At 37.6% G+C, this 22,303-nt stretch overlaps 2 protein-coding genes across 4 annotated transcripts; both read right to left on the bottom strand.

Annotated features, from left to right (window-relative positions):
* Positions 1-359: 359 nt before the first annotated feature.
* On the bottom strand, positions 360-15,622 carry LOC141829224 (transcription elongation factor SPT6-like). Of its 3 annotated transcripts, none has more exons than XM_074716643.1 (18): positions 15,554-15,622; positions 15,268-15,410; positions 15,119-15,175; positions 14,862-14,988; positions 14,702-14,789; positions 14,480-14,615; positions 14,261-14,375; positions 13,964-14,165; positions 13,666-13,854; positions 13,469-13,576; positions 12,973-13,365; positions 12,638-12,748; positions 11,748-12,527; positions 8,384-8,513; positions 7,148-8,313; positions 6,841-7,050; positions 5,587-5,995; positions 360-2,382 (listed from the first exon to the last, which is right to left on the bottom strand). In XM_074716643.1, the coding sequence occupies exons 2-18, from the start codon at positions 15,299-15,301 to the stop codon at positions 521-523; spliced, it is 6,117 nt and encodes a 2,038-aa protein (XP_074572744.1). In that variant the 5' UTR covers positions 15,302-15,410; positions 15,554-15,622; the 3' UTR covers positions 360-520. The 3 variants fall into 3 exon arrangements, with proteins under 3 accessions (XP_074572744.1, XP_074572745.1, XP_074572746.1); XM_074716644.1 differs by having other exon boundaries at positions 14,862-14,985; XM_074716645.1 differs by lacking the exons at positions 14,862-14,988; positions 15,119-15,175; positions 15,268-15,410; positions 15,554-15,622 and having other exon boundaries at positions 14,261-14,373; positions 14,702-14,792.
* Positions 15,623-16,226: 604 nt separating this feature from the next.
* LOC141829304 (putative arabinosyltransferase ARAD1) lies at positions 16,227-21,673 on the bottom strand. The gene is made up of 9 exons (XM_074716748.1): positions 21,077-21,673; positions 19,970-20,143; positions 18,520-18,677; positions 18,290-18,437; positions 18,054-18,169; positions 17,835-17,973; positions 16,797-16,907; positions 16,597-16,665; positions 16,227-16,535 (listed from the first exon to the last, which is right to left on the bottom strand). The coding sequence occupies exons 1-9, from the start codon at positions 21,605-21,607 to the stop codon at positions 16,416-16,418; spliced, it is 1,566 nt and encodes a 521-aa protein (XP_074572849.1). The 5' UTR covers positions 21,608-21,673; the 3' UTR covers positions 16,227-16,415.
* Positions 21,674-22,303: the final 630 nt, after the last annotated feature.

Raw genomic sequence — 22,303 nt, 5'->3', positions numbered from 1 at the left:
TACATTTGAAAATCGACCCCAAATCTATTGATAGCATACCCTACAGAAACCATCTGCACCAACCATGGGAGTATGTTTACTTTAATAATGATCATACATTAACTTACCCTGTCCATTTCCCAGGTCTGTTCGTTTTTACAAGAATCTTGTTTTATCATAATACAGTAAACGCAAAAGGAACTCTTAAACTCCAACACTTGATCTAGCAATAATCGGGTGAAATCTAAAAGATTTTTCATCAAAAAAGTCAAAATTCAAATTTGCATAATACTCTATAGCTGTCGCCCAAATTAAAAAAAAATCTCATATCTAATATAATAATCACATCTAATTAAATAACGAAACAAGCTTGTGGTCAAAGAGAGAAAAGCACCACTTAAACAGTAAAAATTAAGAGTTCATACAAAATACCTTAGATACGCTGTGAACAAAGGACAAAAGAGAATATTACATCCAAGGTTGCCACAAAGAAATGGTTGAATAGGCATGTTCTTTGAGACTGCTCAAACTCAAAGCAAATTCACACCAGCAACATGCAACTTCTGGTACCAGTCAGATCGACTAACAACATCTGAGTCACCTCGATTTTATCCATCCTCCACCCACTACCAGCTCCACCATCAGAGTTGCCACCCCAGCCACCTTTGCTACTGCCACTATTGTTATTGCCACCCCAACCAGAATTAGCAGTGCCACCCCACCCTCCACCACTAGCGCCAGCTGCTTTATCATTGCTCCCATCAGTAAAACTACGTGCCTGATAATTGCCATCGTTGTTGTTCCCACCCTGAGTGCTTCCACTTCCATAGCCACCCGTGTTACTACCACCACTGTTATTACCAACCCAGCCACGACTACTTCCCCCATGGCCACCAGCATTTGCATCGCCCCAGCTAGAACGACCATCGCCGCCTCTTCTTCCACCCAAACCACTGTTGCTTAGTGATATGTCATTAATAACGTCATCAAAACCACTTCCCCTATCCCCACCACCATTACTACCCCACTTATCCTTCCCGCCCTGGCCACCTCCAGTGTCCCAGCCATCTGTGCTACCTCTGTCAGTGTTATCCCTGGCTCTGCCCCGGCCCCTGCGGCCACCATTGTTACCACCTCTCCAGCTACGACCACCACTGCCAGCCCCAGTCCACTTGTCACCACTACCATAAGAACCACTTGCAAGATCTGCATCATTACTGCTTCTATAGTTGCTACCCCTGCCTTGGTCATTACCATTAGATTCAGAATCAGTACTATCATTTCCAACTTGTCCCCACCCACTGTTGTTCCTACCTCTGCCCCCATGGCTACTATCATTACCAACTGCTCCCCAATTATTACCAGTACTGTCAGTCCCAGCTGAATAACCGCCACCAGTAGCCGCAGGCGCACTACCCCACTTCCCACCAGGATCATCACTGCCTCTATTGTTGCCCACATGTCGGTTACTTCCCCAGCCACTAGTGGCGTCAACGCCAGCAGCATCGCTATTACCAACCAAGCCAAGATCAGTTATATCATTTCCACCTTGTCCCCGCCCACCGTTGTTCCTACCACTACTCCTTTCTCTGCCTCTGCCCCTGCAGCTACTGTCACCACCTTCTTCTCCCCAGTTACTACTGGAACTGCCTCTTCCGTTCCAACCTCTGTAATTGCCAGCTACAACTGACTTATCGCCACCAGTTGCAGCACCACCACCACACCAATTCTTCTCACCATGGCCATCCCCGCTATTGTTTCTAACTCCACCACCTGTTTCTTGGTTGCCCCAGCCACTTCTGAAGCGATCGCCGCCTCTATTTCCAGCCCAGACAGCATCAGTACCACCTGATCCTACATCTCCTGAAGTGCCCCTTCCACCTTGGCCACCAACATCATCCATTGCACCCCAACTACCATCACCACTGCCCCTCTGACTGCCAGTCCCAGCAGACTCATCACCACCAGTTCCCAGACTCCCCCAGCCACCAGCACTGCTGCCATCACTGCTATTCCCAACCCAGACACCATCAGTACTATTGTTTCCTTTATCTCCTGAGCTAACCCATCGCCCTTGGCCACTTACATTACCTTCAACACTTCCCCAACTCCCACCACCATCAGTACCCGCATTCGTGTTGCCACCCCAGCCACTACCACCATCTCCGCCACCCCAGCCACCTTTGTTGGAGCCATCTATGTTATAGCTACCCCAGCCAGAACCTGCAGTGTCACCCTTCATTTCTTCATAACCACTGTTGTTGCTTCCATCAGTACCAACATCATTCCCTCTTCCTCTTCCACGACCACGTCCACGTCCACGACCTCGCCCTCGTTCTGGACGAGGTATCCCACTATCATGACCATGTTGATTGCCAGTATTTCTAGAGTTAAATCTTCCATCTGCCAGGAAAAGCAACAAAGAGAATTATACTAACCAGGCAATGGTAAAACTTATAAATAATACAAGACAACATTAACTCATAAATGTGTAGCCAATAAAGGGTAACTAATTTATTTGCAATGAAGCAAATAAAGTTTGTCAAACAGTGACTTCCAAAAATAATTACACAGAAGCACAAGTATCTTATTCTCTTTTCAGCTGGAAGTACAAAAGAAATCAGCAACTTTTGAGAGAAATATTAGAAAATGCATAAACCCTATCAACAAAGTAAATCTGGTTGATATGCCCCTAAGACGATCCAGCATAGAATTTCAGGAGCAGCATTCACCTATTGCCACTATTCTAATCCAGATAAGGGTGGCAGTAAATGCCCTTAACCAAGTATGTACCTGATAAAGATTAGAAATGAAAGCTCTAGTGGTCAAATGCTTCCCTTTCTCAAGCAATCCTAGATGGGAAGCATCAGATTTAACATATTGACTAAAACATGTGATTAGACCAATAAAATAAAGGATAATCTATCTCAACGACACACACTTTAGCACTTCTCTTATCATTTCATTTTCTTTATATATTGCATAACTATTCTTTTTGCAGGTCTACCTAACATTTCTGCCTACAAATCTCTTTTGATAGTAGTATAACTTCAACTTGATTAACCACTATTGTCCCATACGTGATATATTCGTTACCTAACCGTAATTAAATACACTTTAAATTGAGAACAAATATTCTTTAACAAGTTACATGCATGTGATACATCTGAAGTTACACTGAGTTGTCAAATAATGTTACAATATTCATCCTTCATGATCAAAACCTTTAATCTTTTCAACAGAAAATTTGATTTAAAATCAGTGTTTTCAGAAGCTGCACCATGGTGCTAGGAGCCACACTCCCAGGTACATTTAGTAGTTCAGGTGAGACAGCATTATATGCTCAACGCACAAGAAAAATATGCCTAAATAATACACATATCTCTTTCTATATTCCTATATCTTTTCTTAGACCTCAAAAAAGAGCAGAAAAAAAATAGAACACCTAACAACTCAATTTTTTGAATGTTGAAAGTCATGATTGCATCCTCTAGATTATCTAACTTAGTTGTATACTGTAACTGGTTTATGGTGACAATGATGCTCTTGACTAATAGTGTCATGTAACATTATATGGGCTCAGTTATGACTAATGATACAAAAAAACATGGAATATATGACTCTGATTCTTTGATGGGTTACATAAATATGAATTCAAGAATTACATTTCTGTGACTGCGAATGAATTTCTTTTGAACTGAGGGAAACTAATAAACGATGTAAGTGTTAAATCACATTTTGTGTTACATGGCATGTACTTGTATGCTGCAGATACTGATATAAAGCATATATTTGATTTTTTGAAAGTTTGCCTTGCTTCTCCTAGGTACATATGCCTTATGCCTGGGATCTACGATGTCTTAGCGCCTAGTTAACCTAACAGGTCAAAAAATAACAGATCAAATGAGTAGTTTGAATTGTCACTATTTAATCACTGACAGATTTTTTTGACCACTTCACCAAGCTATGGCAAACTAGCTGAGCATGTAATAATCATGTCAAGAAGTAAGCTAACAAAACCTCATGGAATTTGAAATGAAGTGTCAAAGAACTATCAAGTGTAAGCTAACAAAACCTCATGGAATTTGAAATGAACAATTCAACAACCAATAATAATTTGCAGAGTGGAAGCAATTCAATCATACTAAAATTTTGTTTCCAGAATTCACAGAAAATGTGTCAAGAACTATCAAGTGTTGAAATATATAAACAGTTAAATGCTACTAATCACCTAATGCATTGTGTTTTAGATGTCTCTAATTACACACACACACACACACATATAAACAAACAGATTTCAAAGAAAACCCTTCACTTTAAGAAAAAATGTAGATCCATATAAGTTGCTTATGTCCTCCCTAGTAACCTACTTGCCCTTTAATTAAAGACCATTCACAGGTAAAGAATATGCCTGAAACATTTAGATCAGCTGCATTAAATTTATGTTAAATTGGCGGCTATATCAAACCATGAATCTAAGAATCAAACTGGCAAAAAGAACCTCCAATTAATGTAGATGCATCATTAATGATTTAAGTACAAAACAAGAATAAGATGATCAAAACATATAAAAGATCATAAGACGTTAATAATTGATAAATTAATCCGCAACTCTGCAGAAGCATGAACATCATCTATATAGAGTACCATTATTGATTTATCTTCTAGTTCAAAACAATCAGTCAAGGACATATAAAGCAAAACAATAAACAATATCAAGCTAATAAAACAATCCCAATTTCCCAAAAAAGCAAGCCAGGAGCAACACAATAGAATATTCAAGTCAGTCATTTTGATTTCAAGGATCTAAATATTAGCTAAATTATGAAATCAATTTATATAAAAGTGCATGGCTCGCACCAGGGCATAATAGATATACAGATGATGGTTGGATATTGGCAATTACCACAACCAAACAATGCAAGCATGCTAGTCAATGATGGTAAATTTCATATGTATCCACCCCCACCCCTACCCAAAAAACAAACAATGAATAACTCTTTAATCGTTGCTCCTCCCAATAAAGCTTAGTTGAATTTTGTCCTAAACTCAGAATTCTGCATCCACCAAGTAGTTACTTCTTTACTGGTAGAAATAATATTAATAACTGCAGTTGGTCCGACAGAACAAAAATCAAAGTTTCATCCCAATTTGATGTAAAGTTTCTAGAACACACTGTGGCATCTACAGTACAAACTGGCTTGGTGAATGGATAAGAATTAGTTCTTGTCAGACCAAGAGAAGACAGCAGGGCACTATAGGTATGTGTACGTAATTTTTTTTTGAAAAATAGTAGCACTTGTTGTAACAACAACAACAACAACCAAGCCTTATCCAATTAGGTGGGGTCGGTTTGTTGTTCTTAACAACTTGTTGTTAAGAACACAGGTCAAAAAAAAAACCAAATATAGCTGAAGATTCTCCATGAATATCAAAATCCCAACAGAACTAATGATTAAATTTAAATAATTCATTAGGGAAGTACATCAACTTTCAAAAGCATGAAGTTGATCAGCCAAGGCATTGGCTCAGTCACACAACTCGGTGAACTAGTAGGTTTCATAAAGTAACAAAATCAGCAAAAATGATATTGATACAATGAACTACCTGTAGATTCCCTACCACCAGAGGATACCCATCTAGGATTTTCTGTTGTTGCCTCTGCACCAAGTGTACATACAGATGGACCCTCACCAAGTAGTGGCTTGTCTATGTTCTTCTGAAAATATTCAACTAAGCGATTGATGCTATCAAAATCCTTTTTCCGAAACCTGAAACCTTTGGGATACACCCCAACATACTCATGATGTGGATTTGCACTTCTAATATAGGATAAAATAAAAATCCCAGGATGCTCATGAGAAACTCCAAAACAGTACACTATCCGCATTGGGTTTGCTGCCTTCTCTGCCTTCAGTTGATCATCAACCTCTATCTGATTCCCTTTTCTGAATTTGTGAAAACCAAGCATGCTTTTCAAGTGGGTTACCAGTGGATCAACATATCGGCGCATCACCTAAAAGACAAGAGACCGGATCCCATTAGAAAGTTAGCTCACAAAACTATCCAACAGAATTTTTTAAAAAACATGCAAATAGTTTCACAGTGCATCATTGTTGAACAACTAAGGTGTGTAAGACACAACCACAGTCAAGTAGGAAAACCAAAGATTAGATTCCTATATTGCAAAATTAAAAAAAACGACAAAAGTTTCAATTTTGCAGCAACAAATTTCATATAACATCAGACAGAGGAATGCATAAAAAAACATTTCAGCATATTGGAATGGGAAAGCATTTGGCAACCTGAAGTTCAGTCTAAAAAATTTTGGATAACAAAAATAGGTGCGCCAAGTTTTGGTCTCCATAAGAAGCAAAACTCATGTCCTCTTCGTATTAGTTTCTTTATGTTCCTCATTCTCAAAATCTAAACGCTGTCACTTGCAAATGTTGTCTGATGCCTTTTCAGAAGATAAGATAACAGAACTAAACAAAGTTCAAGTATGTCATTTTTAGTTAAGACACAATATTATTTAGTCTTATGTCAATTAAATACTAGACATAAGAATTAATCTATCCTTTTTACTAGTGCAATGAAGAGTAGAAAATAGAAATCTCGTTCAGAAGTTTATAATCTCAAATTTCATGCATAATTGATCCAAAATTGAATATAAACATATAAAATAATAGAGCCAAAGCCTTGTAATTATTATATGTGATGAAGCATGTGATTGGAGACACTTTCAAAGCTACAATAATTTGCTTTAGATTCTTAACAATTGCCCTAAACTAAAAGCTCCACGAAGTGGTTGACATTGATAAGTTGAAATATGCAAAGAGGGAAATATTATAATGCAGCTACCTCATTGAGATCTTCAAAGGACTCTTTATCAATTGTTAGTATCTTCCCCAGCTGAAGTAAGCTTGTCATATCTTTGTGATCTTTTCCTTTTTCAGCTATTTCTTTGTGAGCAAATACTCCATCAAAAACTTTCAAAGTCAACGTCAAAAATAATGGCCCTTTGGAACTGGGACGAATAATACTCTCACCAGGTTCTTTATGAAAGAGGTACTGCCATAGTAAGTTATAACACAGATTTAATACGTAAAGCAGTGCTTAAGTAAACAAGAGGGTTAGTGAATTATTATATATAATTGATCAAGCACACCTCAATCGCCTCATCAGCTGTCAGATTCTGAAAACGGGGATGAACAATCATCCTTGGTCTCAAAGGTTTATTCGCATTTTCCTTGTTCTTCCGGACCTTCACCATTTCACTGCCCATACTAATTCTATGCTCGTGGTAATAAGGATCTCGCTTATCAATATAAGGGCCTTTTTGCAGGTCACTAGCTTTGGATGTCAAGTAAACCACGTGCCTATTCTTATTCACATGCTTAATCTTGCATGTAAGTATATCCCCTACATGCACCTTCTCATAATCAAATCCTTCATCTGAAAAGTCATCAGAGGACACCATCCCTTTTAAACCAGAATCAAATACACAAATGACTTGACTCTCCTGTACATGGCGCACTGTGACCTGAACAATTCTCCCTTCTGGAATGGTATCATCTGTTTCTCCAGAGAGCATAGCAAACTCCTCCTCACAACTTGGTTCTTTAAAAGGTGCCCGATAGTCCCGAAACCCTTGTAGAAGCTCCATCTTTATATCATAAAGTGTCTCCCTTTTGTTTGTTCCATACTGGTCAAATATACTGTTTGCATACTCATCAATATCAAACACTTCAAGCTTGTGTGGATTTTCTCTAACATGTTCAATCACCTCCTCCAGCATATCATCCATATCATTTGCCTCCTTTAGAGCATCATCGCGATAGATATACTTGGCAAAATCCTTTGCCAGTTCATACGATTCTGGATGAATTCTAGTATCATCCAAAAGGTCCATATTGTGGTTACTATAAGAAGCCACCCCACTCTGTCTTACCCGTAAAAATCCAACAGCATTGATGAAAACGTTCTTTTTAAGAATCTTTCCCATAGGAATCTCTTTGCGATTCAAAATAAATCCAGCCCTCAAAAATGCTTTTTGTAAGACAGATGCTTTTCGTGGACCAAGACCAGCAATAAATTGTAAAGGAGCAAAAAGCCATTCATGACTTGCTGCTAGGTTTATATCCACACCGACTTGGTTAGAAGCATCAACCATAATCTGCTCAACAACCTCATACTTCTCATCGGGACTAAGGAAATGCTCCAAAGGATGAAATTTCCATGACAGTATTTCTTTTTCTTGTCCACAAAGAGTAGCCACCACAGCCAAAGGGTTTTGCAGAAAACGTCCAAGTGCCACAGCACGTTTCACAATACCTTTAGAAAAACCACATCTAAGAAGGTCAATTTTGAAGTTAGTGAAATCTCTAAAGAAAACAATCCTTACCTGGTTGACCTGGGAGTTGTTCTGAAGCAAGCTTTGAGTTCTCATAAAGACGAGGCAAAGTTTCATCACCAAAGATAGCAGTGATATTTTCCAATTCTTGACCAAGTTCTTTTGGATGATCCTCAATTATCTTGAACATAACCCACAAGACAATAAAACAAAAATGTTAGGTATTAACATTATTGTAAAAAGAGACCCACAGGACCCCATCTGCATACAATCCAGTGGTTCATCAAATTCCATATGTTATATCCACTATCAATATGCAAATTCAATAATGCAATATTGCAATGGACAAAACATGAACTCATTTGAGAAATTGTAATGATTACTTGAACCTTGACCAAGTCAATTCAATTTACTAAGTTTTGACCAATTAACCTTTTGAACACAACTAAAAGCTAAAACCCAAGTCTTTTGAGGCTATAGCAATCAACAAAAGAAATAGCAGCATGACCAAACACCTAGTATTTCCTATTTCCCTGCCTCATACAAACTACTAAAGACAGAACTTGAGAAAGGCACAATTCTCTTCCTGAAAGGATTAATAAAACTTTTACAACATTTCAGTAGGTAACATGTATCCTGTTAAATAGTAAGTCTAAAATATTATATCTTAATTGCATTTCTTATATATTACAAGGTAGATGTAAAGTATTTTTCATGAACTCTTTATGCTGATTAAAACTGTTAACAACTTATATTGCTATATTAAACTTGTATGTTTCCTGAAAAGTACTACATGAGTACTTCAATATTTTTGGTGTCCATTGGGTTCAAACTGAACTGAACCAAAGTAATAACTAATATCAACCAAATTGAAAGCGAACAAGAATTATCAATTTGGCTCACTTTTATCTGGGTTGAGTCAAATTGGCAAAGATCCATCAGCACCTTTAATTCTAACATCAAGTCATAAATGCTTTTACTTGTATGTAGTAGGAAAAACTGTTAAAACCAATGATTTGACATAGGGTACCATACTGCAATTTCTACACAATGTTTTCAAGTTAAGTTACAACCTAATTTAGATAAGCTATCCAATGACATGAATCAGATCTAAGACTTTAGGTCTTAAATAAAATCTAAAGTGTAGAAAAACATAAAGGCCACTGGGCATGCACCTGTTGAATCATAGAATATAATCTTTACCATTTATTTGAAGAGCGTGTAATAATTTATCAAACTCCGTCATGTGTAACACACTAATTAAAAGAATTCAAAACAGTAAAGCATTTATATGAACCACCTTCTAAACAACCACACTGCAGTACCCTTTTTTTAAAAGCATTAAATTGACAATTTTCTTAGGTCACTGGATAGCATTCAAAAGTTCAAAAATTCAGAAGCCATAACAAATAAAAGTAACAAGTAACAGTACAATGAAACTGAAGTTACTAGAACATATGGGTCAGGACTTAGGAGTCTACATTGTATTTAGCAAATATCCTATCAGCATATAATATTATGAACTAAATTTGTTGCAAAAATGAGAGGTAACCTCAAATCTGATTAATCCCAACAATCTTACAATCAGAAAAAAAATACAGGCAGCGCAGAACAGATTATAGAAGTAGAGAGTCTGAGCGAGAGGATGGATAAAGGATGGAGAATGGAGCAAATGACGGGGCAAACAAGGAGATAGTGAACGCCATATATGACATATGGTTTATTCTAACTTGCTAGAATCCATCAATCCATTCAAAGCCCACCAGTTTGCCATCTAAGAGAAATTAGGTCCTGTCTAATGATCAAGAATCACATTCACAAGAATAGAAAGAAAAGAAAGGAATTGAAAAAAAAAATGGAATAACAATAGGTCATTTAAGATGGTTCTTTCCATCTAACACACTCATTTGAAATTTAAGTGCTGCATTTAATTGCCATAAAACTAAAATTCATATGTTGAAATAATTTTTCAATATAAATGTGGTTACATAGTTCCTCATTATAAACTTTACACCAAACCTCACCTGTGGGAATGAAAATTGCATACAAATGCATTCCTATTCCCATCGATTCAAGTTGTATAACTCAAAAAACCCATAACTCAGGGAATGTTGCTTCATTATTTTTCTTAAATAGTTATTAGAAATAACTAGACAAAGCATTATTGTATACATCACACGAAATTGAAACCTGAATTGACATCAGCCAAAATAAAAACAAATAAATAAATGAAAAACTCAATACCACTCAAATCACACATCAGATCAGGGAATTCTAGATTGCAAAAATTAAACAATTTTAAAATAGACAATTAAAGGAAAGAGGAAACACTTGTTAGCGTGAGGCAAAATCAGAAATGTAGAAAGGCAATTAATAGATTCTACAAGACAAGTCGAATGAATTGATGTTGAAGGTGTAAAGTATAGAGGGAGACCAAAGAAACCCAACATCGAAGGTGTAAAAGAAAGAAATCTTTGGTTGAAGTATTCAGTTATAGACAAGTTTGAACCAACTAGTATTGAAGATGTAAGGAATAGGTGGAGACCAAAGAAAACATCAGTTGAAGCATTCACTAATAGAAGATTACAACTGCAATGTAGTTGTCCATAAATTCTAATGTACCCCCAGCCTCAAATAATTTGGAATAACACAGCTAGATCATGATGATGAAGTACAACTCGTAAATAATCATGTGAAAACTATACATATACCAATAAATAAATATCTTCTTGTTGTGCATGTCACATCATCATCTTTCACTAGTTTGATAATTTACTAGTGATGTGGCAATTCACAATTATTAATGGAAAGACAAATTAGGAATGTGTTGCAGGGTAGGTCCATGTCAAATTTTGCTCTCCTTAACAAGGCAATGCAAGGCCACAATTTAATTAATTTATAATGTTTGAGTACACCATTAATGCATAATGAAAGAGTGATCATATTTAAATACAATATCTATAAGGCTATATTCAGATAGTAACCGTTTAAGCTTTATTCAATTTTTTAGATTTTTTGTTTGCAAATAATATACAATTCAATTTAGATTGCTTTGTTTACTAATATAATTTGTTTCATTCTCTCTTTTACTCTTTAGAATGAATACAGAAGAACAATTCAATCAGTTTGCAGCCAAAAATACAAATTCCTAGTAAATATCAAATATTCTCCAATTATTCTGGCCAATCAAACCCATTTTACATCTCACTCCTAATTGTGACTAATGTGACTTTATATTCCACTTGACTTTAGTCAATTCTAGACGAACTCAACTAATTCGGATTGGCATCAGCAGGTTTTCAAACAATAGCACACATCAAAATACAATCATAAACTAGAACACAAGGTTGCGACAAAGAACTCCAAAATAGTTACCGGCAACTAAAAAGATCAAAATGAAAAACTTTGTGCATACTTCATTAATGTCGTCCCTTAGCTGTCTGCAAGACATGTTTGTTGCTCCTATGCAGATAACATGTGGTTGGTGATTGACCATGAACTTCAGGAGTCGTTGGCAGTCATTCCTCTTTCTCTGTTGATCAGTAACAGCCTGGGATCGAACACTAATTGAACCAGCATATAGCACATCCACCAGTTCTCCTGCTGAATCTAACATGACAAAAGTAGTTTCTGGCTTTCCAGGTCCCCAACAACAGGCCATAACTCTTACCTCAGATTCATTCTCCAAATCACTATCAGTGTGTTTCCTCTTGAAAGGACCAACCAAGACCTTATTCCACAATTGCTTTCCATATTCCACACAAAGCCAATTCTTTGCCTTAGCTGTCAACAATGAACGGGCTTCCTTTTCCATTGATGGCAAAATATGAGTGAGAAATGAATCTTTTAGTATCATCCTCCGCTGCTCATTCCATAACTGACCAGATTTACTGACACCTTTACTCAGAAAACAATTTGAAACATCACTCAATAATTTCATTTGGACATCTTCAGGTAGTTTAATGCTGACATGAAGCAGTTTATCTTCTTCACCCTTTTGGACAAGCAACCATTGAGCATCCACAAACTCAATTAAAGGCTTATTGTGGAGCCATTTCACACCTCCAAGTTGATGATAGGCATCAATTGCAAGATTTCCTTCAGGAGTAGGACTTGTTGACACAACAGCCTTCTCCATGAAAATATTGCGCACATGTTTTTTAACATTAGGCTCACAAGAAATCTCCACAGCTGCCTGCCAAAGAACAAAACCCAACATATAAAAGGACCCAAAATGCTTTAAGAATAATATTACAGGTATGCAGCATCTTTATATTAGAAGAAAAAGGAAGTGGAATATCAAACCATGTGTCTAGCTCCATTAAGCACATCTTTTGGAGTTTCAAACGTAGAGCATGTAAACTTTGCAGCAACTTCTTCAGGAGATTCTATGTCATCTTCAACTTCATTAGATATCTGAAAGGGGAAAAGGTAGTTTAATAGTTGAAGAACAAAACTTGCTACCCCTAATATCTCAAAAAATTAGATAAAATTATTAGATAAATACAACCTGACTGAAACCATAGAGAGGTGGTAGCAAAGCCAGAACAAGCATAAAAGATGGCTATTCCAATACAAAAAAAGATGGTGACATAGTTTTCTTTTATTAAACAATAAGAATATCTGTTAGCATATGCCACCTTTTCTGATGAAAGAAGTGACCCAAATGTTTCAGGACTAGCACCAAACTTGTTAGTAATCTGCCATAGCCTAGCATTATAGGAAACAGTGTGCAATGACTTTCGCTTAGGCCTCTTAAATTGTCCATCATATGTATCGTCTTCACAAGGAGGAAAACACAGATTGAACTTCGCATCAATGTCATCAACCTCTCTTTCAGATTTTGCATCATTCAGTGCCAAAACAACTGAATCGAAAAGTCTTTTATTTAAATTGAGTTTAGTTTCTTCAGTTTCTTCATCAACTCTTTGGCTTTCCTCTTCAAAATGCTTTTCATAATAGGAACGAAGAGCACTCTTCCTCTTCTGAAGCAACAACCACTTTCTGTCCAATGACTGAACTGTCCATAGTATCTGAAAGACAAATGAGATTCACCTTCAGCACATCCTTTATCATCCCACTAAAGATGATTGTACAATTGTTTCACAAAAAACTAGAATGATGTTTCCTTAGTACCTTATGCCACTTCAATCTTTTCATTTCGTCACCATCCTGCATACTGTCATCAAGATCCTTCAGCAAGCTATCACATAATTCCTTGCGATACATGCTAATGAAAGGAATCTGCGGGTGAAAATACAGGAATTAGCGATCCACATTCTTGTGAATCTTAGATATCAGTGATCAGAAACATATAGAAGTAAAGTCCCTACATCAAGTTTTTGCACATGCATCATTCTTAAGACATTCTCAATATTGTCTTTATTTATATCATTGAGTACTTGACCATAGCCAACTAAAGGAGAGAATCTGCCATCGGTAAGCTGATCATAAATCCAGTTTCTCTCCTCTTCTACATTCTGATCATCAATAGGTGGTGGCCCAGTAGTATTCTCATACAACTACAAGAAAAGAAATATCAGACGAATAAGAAAATGTTAATTAATCTATAAGCAGCTGCACTTCCCAACAGTATCCCACATTTCAATGACAAACAAATTGCTTTGTTACCTGAATTCTCTCTGGAATATCTTTCTCTCGTATAATGTCATCCTTCTGTGTCATACAATTCTCTGAAAGAACAAAAGGTTCAAACTCATCGTCCAATCTTTTTTTCACAGATGTGTCAAGATCACCAAATATCTCAAGTGTTTCTTGTGAAGTAGATGATGCAATGCAAAGCACTTGGTGTGATTTCTCTTTTGTCAATTTTCTATACAAATTAAATTGACAATCATGATAATTATGAAAATCAGAAAAGAGATGATGTATTCTCAAAAGATAAAGTTCAAGAGGAACATATCAGACCTCACAAGGGCACCAGCGCCATCCACATCTTCATCCACGATAAAATCAGCCATTTCATCTTCATCACCAAGAACGTTCCTATCTTCTGATTGATCGTCTTCATCAGCAAAATCCTCTAGGGCCACCAGCGTGTGGTGAAAAAAAAAAAGACTAATCCCTTCCAACCAATAACAGCCCAACAAAACATAGATTGCTAGCACAAAATACTTAAATATTTACCATCATCTCCGAACAAGCTAATCTTAAGTTTTTCTTCAGCTGAACGGCCACCTTGACTATGCCAACCAATTGCTTTCTGTTGATCCTCCAATTCATTGTCCCTTCCGATCTTTAGACGCTTGAATTTACCATTCCCCTGCAAAGAATCATATCGTTAACAACTCGAACAAGACATAGGACACGAGATGAAATCCAAATAGGAAGCAAGAACAGCAAACATACTGGTTTGGGTGGACAGAAACCACTCGTGTTGTTTTCCTCGAGCAACTCATAATCTTCCTCATCAAGAACAAAGTTCTTCTCCAAAAGCCTTAAGTGCAAAACATACAGAAGATACATTCAGCTACTAATAGGTCACCCTAGAAACCTCAAGCTACATTACCTTTTCTTCTTATTCTTCTTCCTTTTTGTACTATGCATCTCTTCATCACTCTCCTGAATTTCTTCCTCTTTTATGTCATCCACGATAAATCTATCTCGCTCATACTCATCCTGTTCTTCTTCTTCTTCTTCACAAAAAGGGGAGAAATGATTTCATCAAGCATATAGCTCATATACCAAATCCAATATCTTAGTCATCCCAAGTTCTGAAAAAATAGTAGAAGTAGTAGTCGTAGCAACAATAATAATCAATGCTACCTTCCTCTTCACCATCATCCGCATCAACCGCCACGGCTCGTTTCCCTTTGAACTTATCTGCAAATATGAAAAGAAATCGAAACAGGGAGCATGCGTTCTTACGCAGACAACGCAGAATGGCATCTAAGAAGAAGCAATACTAGAAGTACCTCTCTTTTCAGAGCTCACCGCCTTGTCTTTCATCTCGGTCGACTCGAATGCGCAGACCTAGTTTTTTGTAGCGTGGAAAAGAGCCACCGAGCCAGTAACTCCCAACGCTGGGGAATGCGGTAAAGGGCTTCCCGATGCCAGGCTGAAAAAAAAACTTCCAAAGGGTAACGGGGAGTCACGGAAGCGGCCAAAGGAAGAGAGCAACCACAGGCGACCACGGATCGAGAGAGGCAGATTCACTAGGGTTTAGGAGAAAATATGGAAATGCAATCGAGAAACCCTAACCACTATCTCTCGTGCGCCTCGACAGATCGGGAAGTGCGCGGCGGTGCGGAAGCAAGAGGGAGGCGACGCAGACACCGGCGTTAAAGACGTGAGAATCGAAATTCAACTGAATAAATTAAAATAATTTTTTTAAAAAAAACTGAAATTCTAAATTAATCGAACTATTATTAATTTTTACGTTGTCGTCTTGTGACTAAACGAGCGATTTTTAAATATCTAAATTATTTACTCTATTTTTAAAAATTTTAAATTATGCAATGATTTTCTAAAATACCATTTACCTTCCCACTCTTTACCCACTTATCTTAATTCTTAACTAAGCAGCCGCTCAAACAGACGATTACGAAAAGTTAATCACAGAATGGTAAAATAAACATGGCCAAACAGATAAATTGAAATCACAATAGAGTCCGAGTTAGCCATAATCAAGCAGTACCCTCCTGATCAATATCACAAAATCACAAACAAACAATAACTCGACCTAGTAATCACAATTAAAATCATGACTAACCCAGTTGCTGTTGGCGAGTTAGTCTGCCCAACACAAGGAAGCTCTAAACCTCAATTTGGTCAACTTGATCTCGAGCAAAACATATTAACCAATTCAATAAATTAGCTAAATGAACTGTCTGGCCCATCGAGTCAATACTTGCGAGAGAGTGACAGGATTAAATGGGCTACATGAAAAAGAATTCAATACTTGCGAACTTGTTTAGGCAACCAAAGGATCGCAAGAAGCTGTTATCGCAATTACAAGATGCGCGTACACATGCAATAGTGGAAGAAATTTCTATACAGCTAATATGGGTAAAGATAATAACAGAAGAAGAAAAATGCCGTAGAATACTAAAGACGATGGCATTCACGCTACCCTGGTGATGTTTCCTGTTCTGCATTCACAGGTGCACAAATTTCTGGAACCTTCTACCACGCGTTGCGACCTCCTTATATGCAGCTTGATGTTTACCAACTTGCCAGCAATCTGTTGGAAACAAGAAAAGTATTGAGTGCATCAACAATTAGTTCAAAGATTAAGAACAGACCATTCTCCATGCTAAGTCCTCGGCGCCGAGAGGCTGAGCTGGACTCGAGAATAAGAAATGCCTTGAATACTGCAAATATCAACACAATGGCACATGAAGGTATATAAAAGGCTTGTTTCAGCTCTCTCAGTCGATTAGCGTTGAGTAGGTTCTAAATAGAAAGTGTAACTAATAAACGTTCCATGAAATCTAAAAAGAACCTTTGCTAGGTTATTTTGCATTTCCATGATTTGCTTAGAATCCACATTCATAAGGAAATTGACGAGCCATCCCGGTTGTACAGCATCATTAGAGGAGACAAAAAGTGCTATCTGCAGAAGAAAAGGGCAAAGCTTCAGTTTATGTGACATTATCATACCGCTGCCAATGTAGAAAAGATTCTCAACTACAATTTGTGATAATATACAGTTGGTACTTCAACACAAAAAAACACAAACCAAATTATGTTATACATCTCGAACCTTTTTTGTTTGGGCGTCGGATGAGTCAGACAGACAAACACACATGACATAGAAAGAAAATAAAATCATCTATCACAACTTATGCAGTATAACATTAATGAATTGTGGGAAAATTATTGCTAAGAAGAATCCTAAGTAATCCTTCTCTACCTTTATTTGATAAAATAAATATTACAATTAGGCTCCTTATACATCAAATGCTTGATTGTACAGTAGAGTTTCATTGGCTTTAGGGGCATATTGTATCTCACTCATCAAATGCTTGCTCATTTGGGTTAAGCATTTAATAATCATGACACTTAAACCAATCACATACTAACTCACCTAGGACAAGGTGCTTACATCTTGACTGGCCTCAACTCACTTTGATGATGCTCCTTGTAGTTCATCTATGTTTGAGTCTAGCCCAGATCCTAGTTTGACCAAGCTCTTCCCAACTTGGTCTTCTGTAGCCAACTTACCCAACCAAGATATGAGCAGATCAAGAGACAAGTAGATTTCCATGTGCGCTATAATTTTGTCTATAACAAATTCTTAGTTATCAATAACCTTAGAAATTTTAGGTAACAGATTAGAGCATTTCCAAGAAGAAAGAGCTTTAAAACTTTAGCCCAGTTCTTACTTCTTACTGAACAACATGACCACTGTCAATGACTGGGTAAACCGATCAGACTTGTGACTTTAATGATGATCATATAACTTCACCAATTGAGCAGTTAATTCACACAATTTATGAATTTCCATGACAGAAAAGATGAAAACATAAATTCTACATACCTTACGATAATCAAGTATTCCTTCAAATGGAAGCTCCAATTCATCGCTGACAATAACTGGAATACAACCACTAACTATTGCATCAAACAACCTAGCTGAAGAAGGTGTATCACCAGCTGGGCTCAAGCAAAAGAGGGACCTAAAAGGATGCAACAGAATAAGATGGCATAATATTAAGCTTCCAAAGGAATTGAACATCTAGAATCATAAACATGTTACTTGCGCATCCCAGCCTGCGCTGCTGCCTTTCCAGTTTCACCAGCATTTCCCTCTACCATAACAACATTCTCACTATTATGTAGTGCTGCTGCAAGTTTACTACGAATTTTACCTCCCTATATAAAGAAAATATCCTTAGGACTTAGCATGCAGAAACCAAATATTCAAGGGCCTAAAATGATTATCATATCCATCAAGAAGGCTATCAGGCATTATCAAAAGAGACAAACTCATACAGCGTTCCTCTTCAGCCTTCCACGAAAGAATAACAATGTGCTTCTTTTTGACTGAGAATCATGTAAGCATTGTGCATCACAAAAATCAACGTTAGGAACATAAGGAAGAATAAGGTCTTTTTCCAGCCAGACTTCCCCTGGCTTGTACCTACACAAGGCAAATAGGCCAACTCACCACTCTAATAACAGAGACACACAAGTTCACTCAAAAAGCTAAATGACACAATTACCAATTTCCTGTGGAATCCATATCTGGAAGAAGCCAAATTGCCTTTTTCATAAATCGGCGAACAGATTTAAAAGACCAAGGATGATGGACTGGAAGTATATGATCTCTTCCTCCAGATCGTTGCCAGGCTGGCTGATCAGTCACCCACTTTAGAGCTTCCTAGAATCACACAAAATTCTGATACAGGAAACTGAATACTAATAACAAACTAGAAGCAATCTTCATTGCGAGTGACAAAGATTTTCTATGTTACTTCTAAATTTTGATACAGATATATTTTTAAATGTATTATGTATAAAGTGTTGACAGTACATTAGTCATGAACAATATTCAAGCTGTAATTAGGTATATTGAAGTAAATTTTCATACTGTACTGAGGTCCTCTACAAGAGAATAATGTTACAAAATAGAACAAGCCAACTTAGGTTATCCAATAATAAAGTAGAAGAAAACACAAATTCCAACATACTATCACACTGCTAGAATCAGTAAAGTTAGTAGTCAAAAGTTACTCTTATCGTTGTGCAAACTAAGATTTTAGCAAACAGGAGAACAAATGCAAGAGAAGAGATGAGAACAAGTATTAAGAATTGAGAAGACAATCTTTGCATATACAGCACATTTTCATAGATTATAAGAACTGAATGTTATAATTTGAAAAGAACTTTCATGGTATTAGGTTAGCCAACATAGATTATAAGAACATGATTACAATTTGAAAAAATACAAGCAGAGTTATGTTTGTGTGGATATGTTAATGAGGCATCTCATCTCACATTATACAAGAAGGTCTAGTATAGCACTCCCAATAAGATCAACAAGGCTTTGGATTTAGGACAGTCATACACAAGAAATTAACTTTTTACAAGTCATAACTTGCTCTAGTCAATATAATGATTTCTGTTTTTCTGCCACTTAATTCCCGGAAACACAAAGAATAGTGAACTTACACATATTACTTCTAATTTTAACCTGTAAGAAACTCATCCTAATGTCTCAGTACCATACAGTCCTCAGTTCAATATGAACTAAATGTCTAAACCAGAGAGGACTAACTAGACACTCTCTTTTCCACATGAAGGATGAGGGAATACAAAGTCATGCAAATCTGTTACAAGGAATGAGTGCATATTCATCTATTAAAACCAACTCATATGAGATATCGAAGTTCTCTATATAAAGATTAAAATTTGAGGTTCTTACTTCTGAATTCTAATAACACTATGGGTATACATCATTTTAAGTTGCATTCATATTATTAAATATGGGGAAAGGAGTAGGTTGAACAACAGTAAATGTGTTTATATTCCTAATATTTGATTTCTTAGAGTCATCTAATATAGATAGTAAAAGAGGTTGTAGATTCACACCCTGCATGCTCTACAAGATAGCACAATAAACAATATGTTAGCTCAAAAAAAATAAAATAAACCTTGAGCCATTCATCAGACCCTGTAAAGTGCCTTGCATTGCTGTCTCTCAAGCAAGAAATAGCTAATTGTTGTGAAAAATGGGATGTAGAACAAGTCTGCCTCCTCTTGCCTATGAACCCTAATGACATTCTTCAGAAGCCTCTCAGACTCTGGTGCAATCAAATCTGCCCAAATCCAGTAATCCACAGAATGCTGAACAAAGATTATAAAAGAATAAGTCAGGTTTAAAATGACCTAACATCTCTTGATAGAAAAATTAATTCAAAGAATAAGAGATGAATTTCAGTTAGCTTCTACATGAAACAAAAAATCAAAATATTGAATTACTAGACTCCAGTCTGAACTAATATCTTATCTACAGAAAACCAGGAGCTACTTATGAACAGTAACGTCAAACTGTACCAGCTAAAGAATAACCATTGCAAAATAATAATAATAATAATAATAATAATAATAATAAATGAATAAAAATATAAAGTCAAAGAAATTAAAAAAATATATCTTTAGAAACCTTGTGTTACACAGCTTAAATACAAATCCATAAGAAATATCCGAGAGAACTAATTAACCAAGAATAAAAGTTTGAAATTGAGTTCACACAATCAGCAACCAAGTGAAAAAAGGATAGTAACAAATGCATAGTAGCAGCTGAAGCCGATGAGGAAACAGTCAACATTTTTTGCACTTCCAACAATGTTGCTTTCAGTCTTCCAACGACGCTCCGGTAACTTTATATGCTTATTCAGGGTCCTAAACCAAGTTGATTGATCAACCAATATCTTTCCAAATTTCAAAATTTTATGTGTCGCTATTTTAATTGGCTTTTGACAACTCCGTTTGTAAAATTAAAAACATGATAAGAGGATTATATGTTAGTTCTGTGCGTTAATAAGTAGTCCTACCCAAATTCATTGCTTTGCTCCCAGATAAGAAGGATTTAAATGGTCTGTGTCTGCAAAAATCAGAATCTGATCGCCGAAACTTTAATTTTTAGACGAATCAACAAGGATTTTCCTTGTCCAAATCAATGTGCTTTACATTGCATCAAAGATCAGTTTTCCTACCACAGCTCACATAAAACGTCCAGATCTTTGAAACTACAACCCAATGGAGATCGTGAGTTACCTGCTCGATCAGCCGGTGCACAGGGCTGCCATTGGAGGTCAGGTTCCAAGTCTCTCTATACGTGTTCCTGAACAGCCACAGCAGATCGTAGGTAAATTTAGCCGGCATCTCGTAGACGTAGACCCGTACCACCGAGGGAGAAGACCACGGATCCATCGGTTCTCCGTAGAGCCTCTCCGCCTCTTCCTTCCAGATCGAGTCGTCGAGCGCCTTGACGGCGGGGGAGGGAGCACCGCCATCACTAGCGCCATCGCTAGCGGCAGCTACGCCCGGGGATCCCGAAGGGGGTGCACGCGTAGCTAGGAACTTCTCGAGCGACGCGAGGAAGGAGTACTCGGCAGGAGGGATAGGGTTAGGGCCTCCTTTGGAGAGGTGAAGAGGAGCATCCAGCGAGTCGGAGATCAAGAGGCAGTTCGACGAAGAAGAGTACCTCGCGTAGTAAAAGAGGAGGAACGCGGAGAAGAGGGCGAGCAGAGAGAGGAAGGCGACGACGGAGGACGTGGATCGGGCAACTTGATGCGGTGGAGGCATGAGTGCAGTTCGATCTTGTGGTGTATTCGTTTGTAGTGAGGAGGGCCTCTTTCTCGTTGATCTCAGTGCGCCTCCGCTCTATTAGTGTAAGAACAATGGAGAATCACTTACACTAAAAAATATATATATACACGTACTCCATCGTGTGCGCCCATACGCGACACGCGATCCATCGTCCATCACACGATCGTATGTCAGATCTAACCATTCAAATATAGAAATGTCCAAATATGGAAATGCATAGTATTCTGCCTCCCCCGACCCCCACCACTTCCGACCGCCCTCGCCGCACTGTCCAGCCACCGTCAGGCATCGGACCGGGTCCAATTGACGCGCCACTCGCCGATGCGTCGATCGGCATTGAATTTTCGATCGGATTGTGGTCGGAATTCAACGCAATTTGATCGGAAACGCGGCCGGCAATGGGGCACGCTGATCTCTGACAGTGGTAATTTGTGCCACTGCCCGCCACGTTCCAACCAAATTGCGTTGGATTCCGACCACAATCCAACCGAAATTCGACGCCGACTGATGCGTCGGCGAGTGGCGCATCGATCGAACTGATCCGATGGTTGACGAATGGCACAGGCGGCCAAAAGTGACAGGAGTCAACTGTGCCGCACACACAGAATATCAAATCTATTTATATATATATTCCATTTCTATACAAGAATGAATTAAACAATACTTAATTCA

This window comes from Curcuma longa, chromosome 5 (genome assembly GCF_044706935.1).
Source record: "Curcuma longa cultivar G26 ecotype Majalengka, Jawa Barat chromosome 5, ITB_CL_G26_1.1, whole genome shotgun sequence".
NCBI classification, from domain to species: Eukaryota; Viridiplantae; Streptophyta; class Magnoliopsida; order Zingiberales; family Zingiberaceae; genus Curcuma; species Curcuma longa.
The sequence above is the reverse complement of the archived record's forward strand: the minus strand, read 5'-3'. Positions and strand labels throughout refer to the sequence as shown.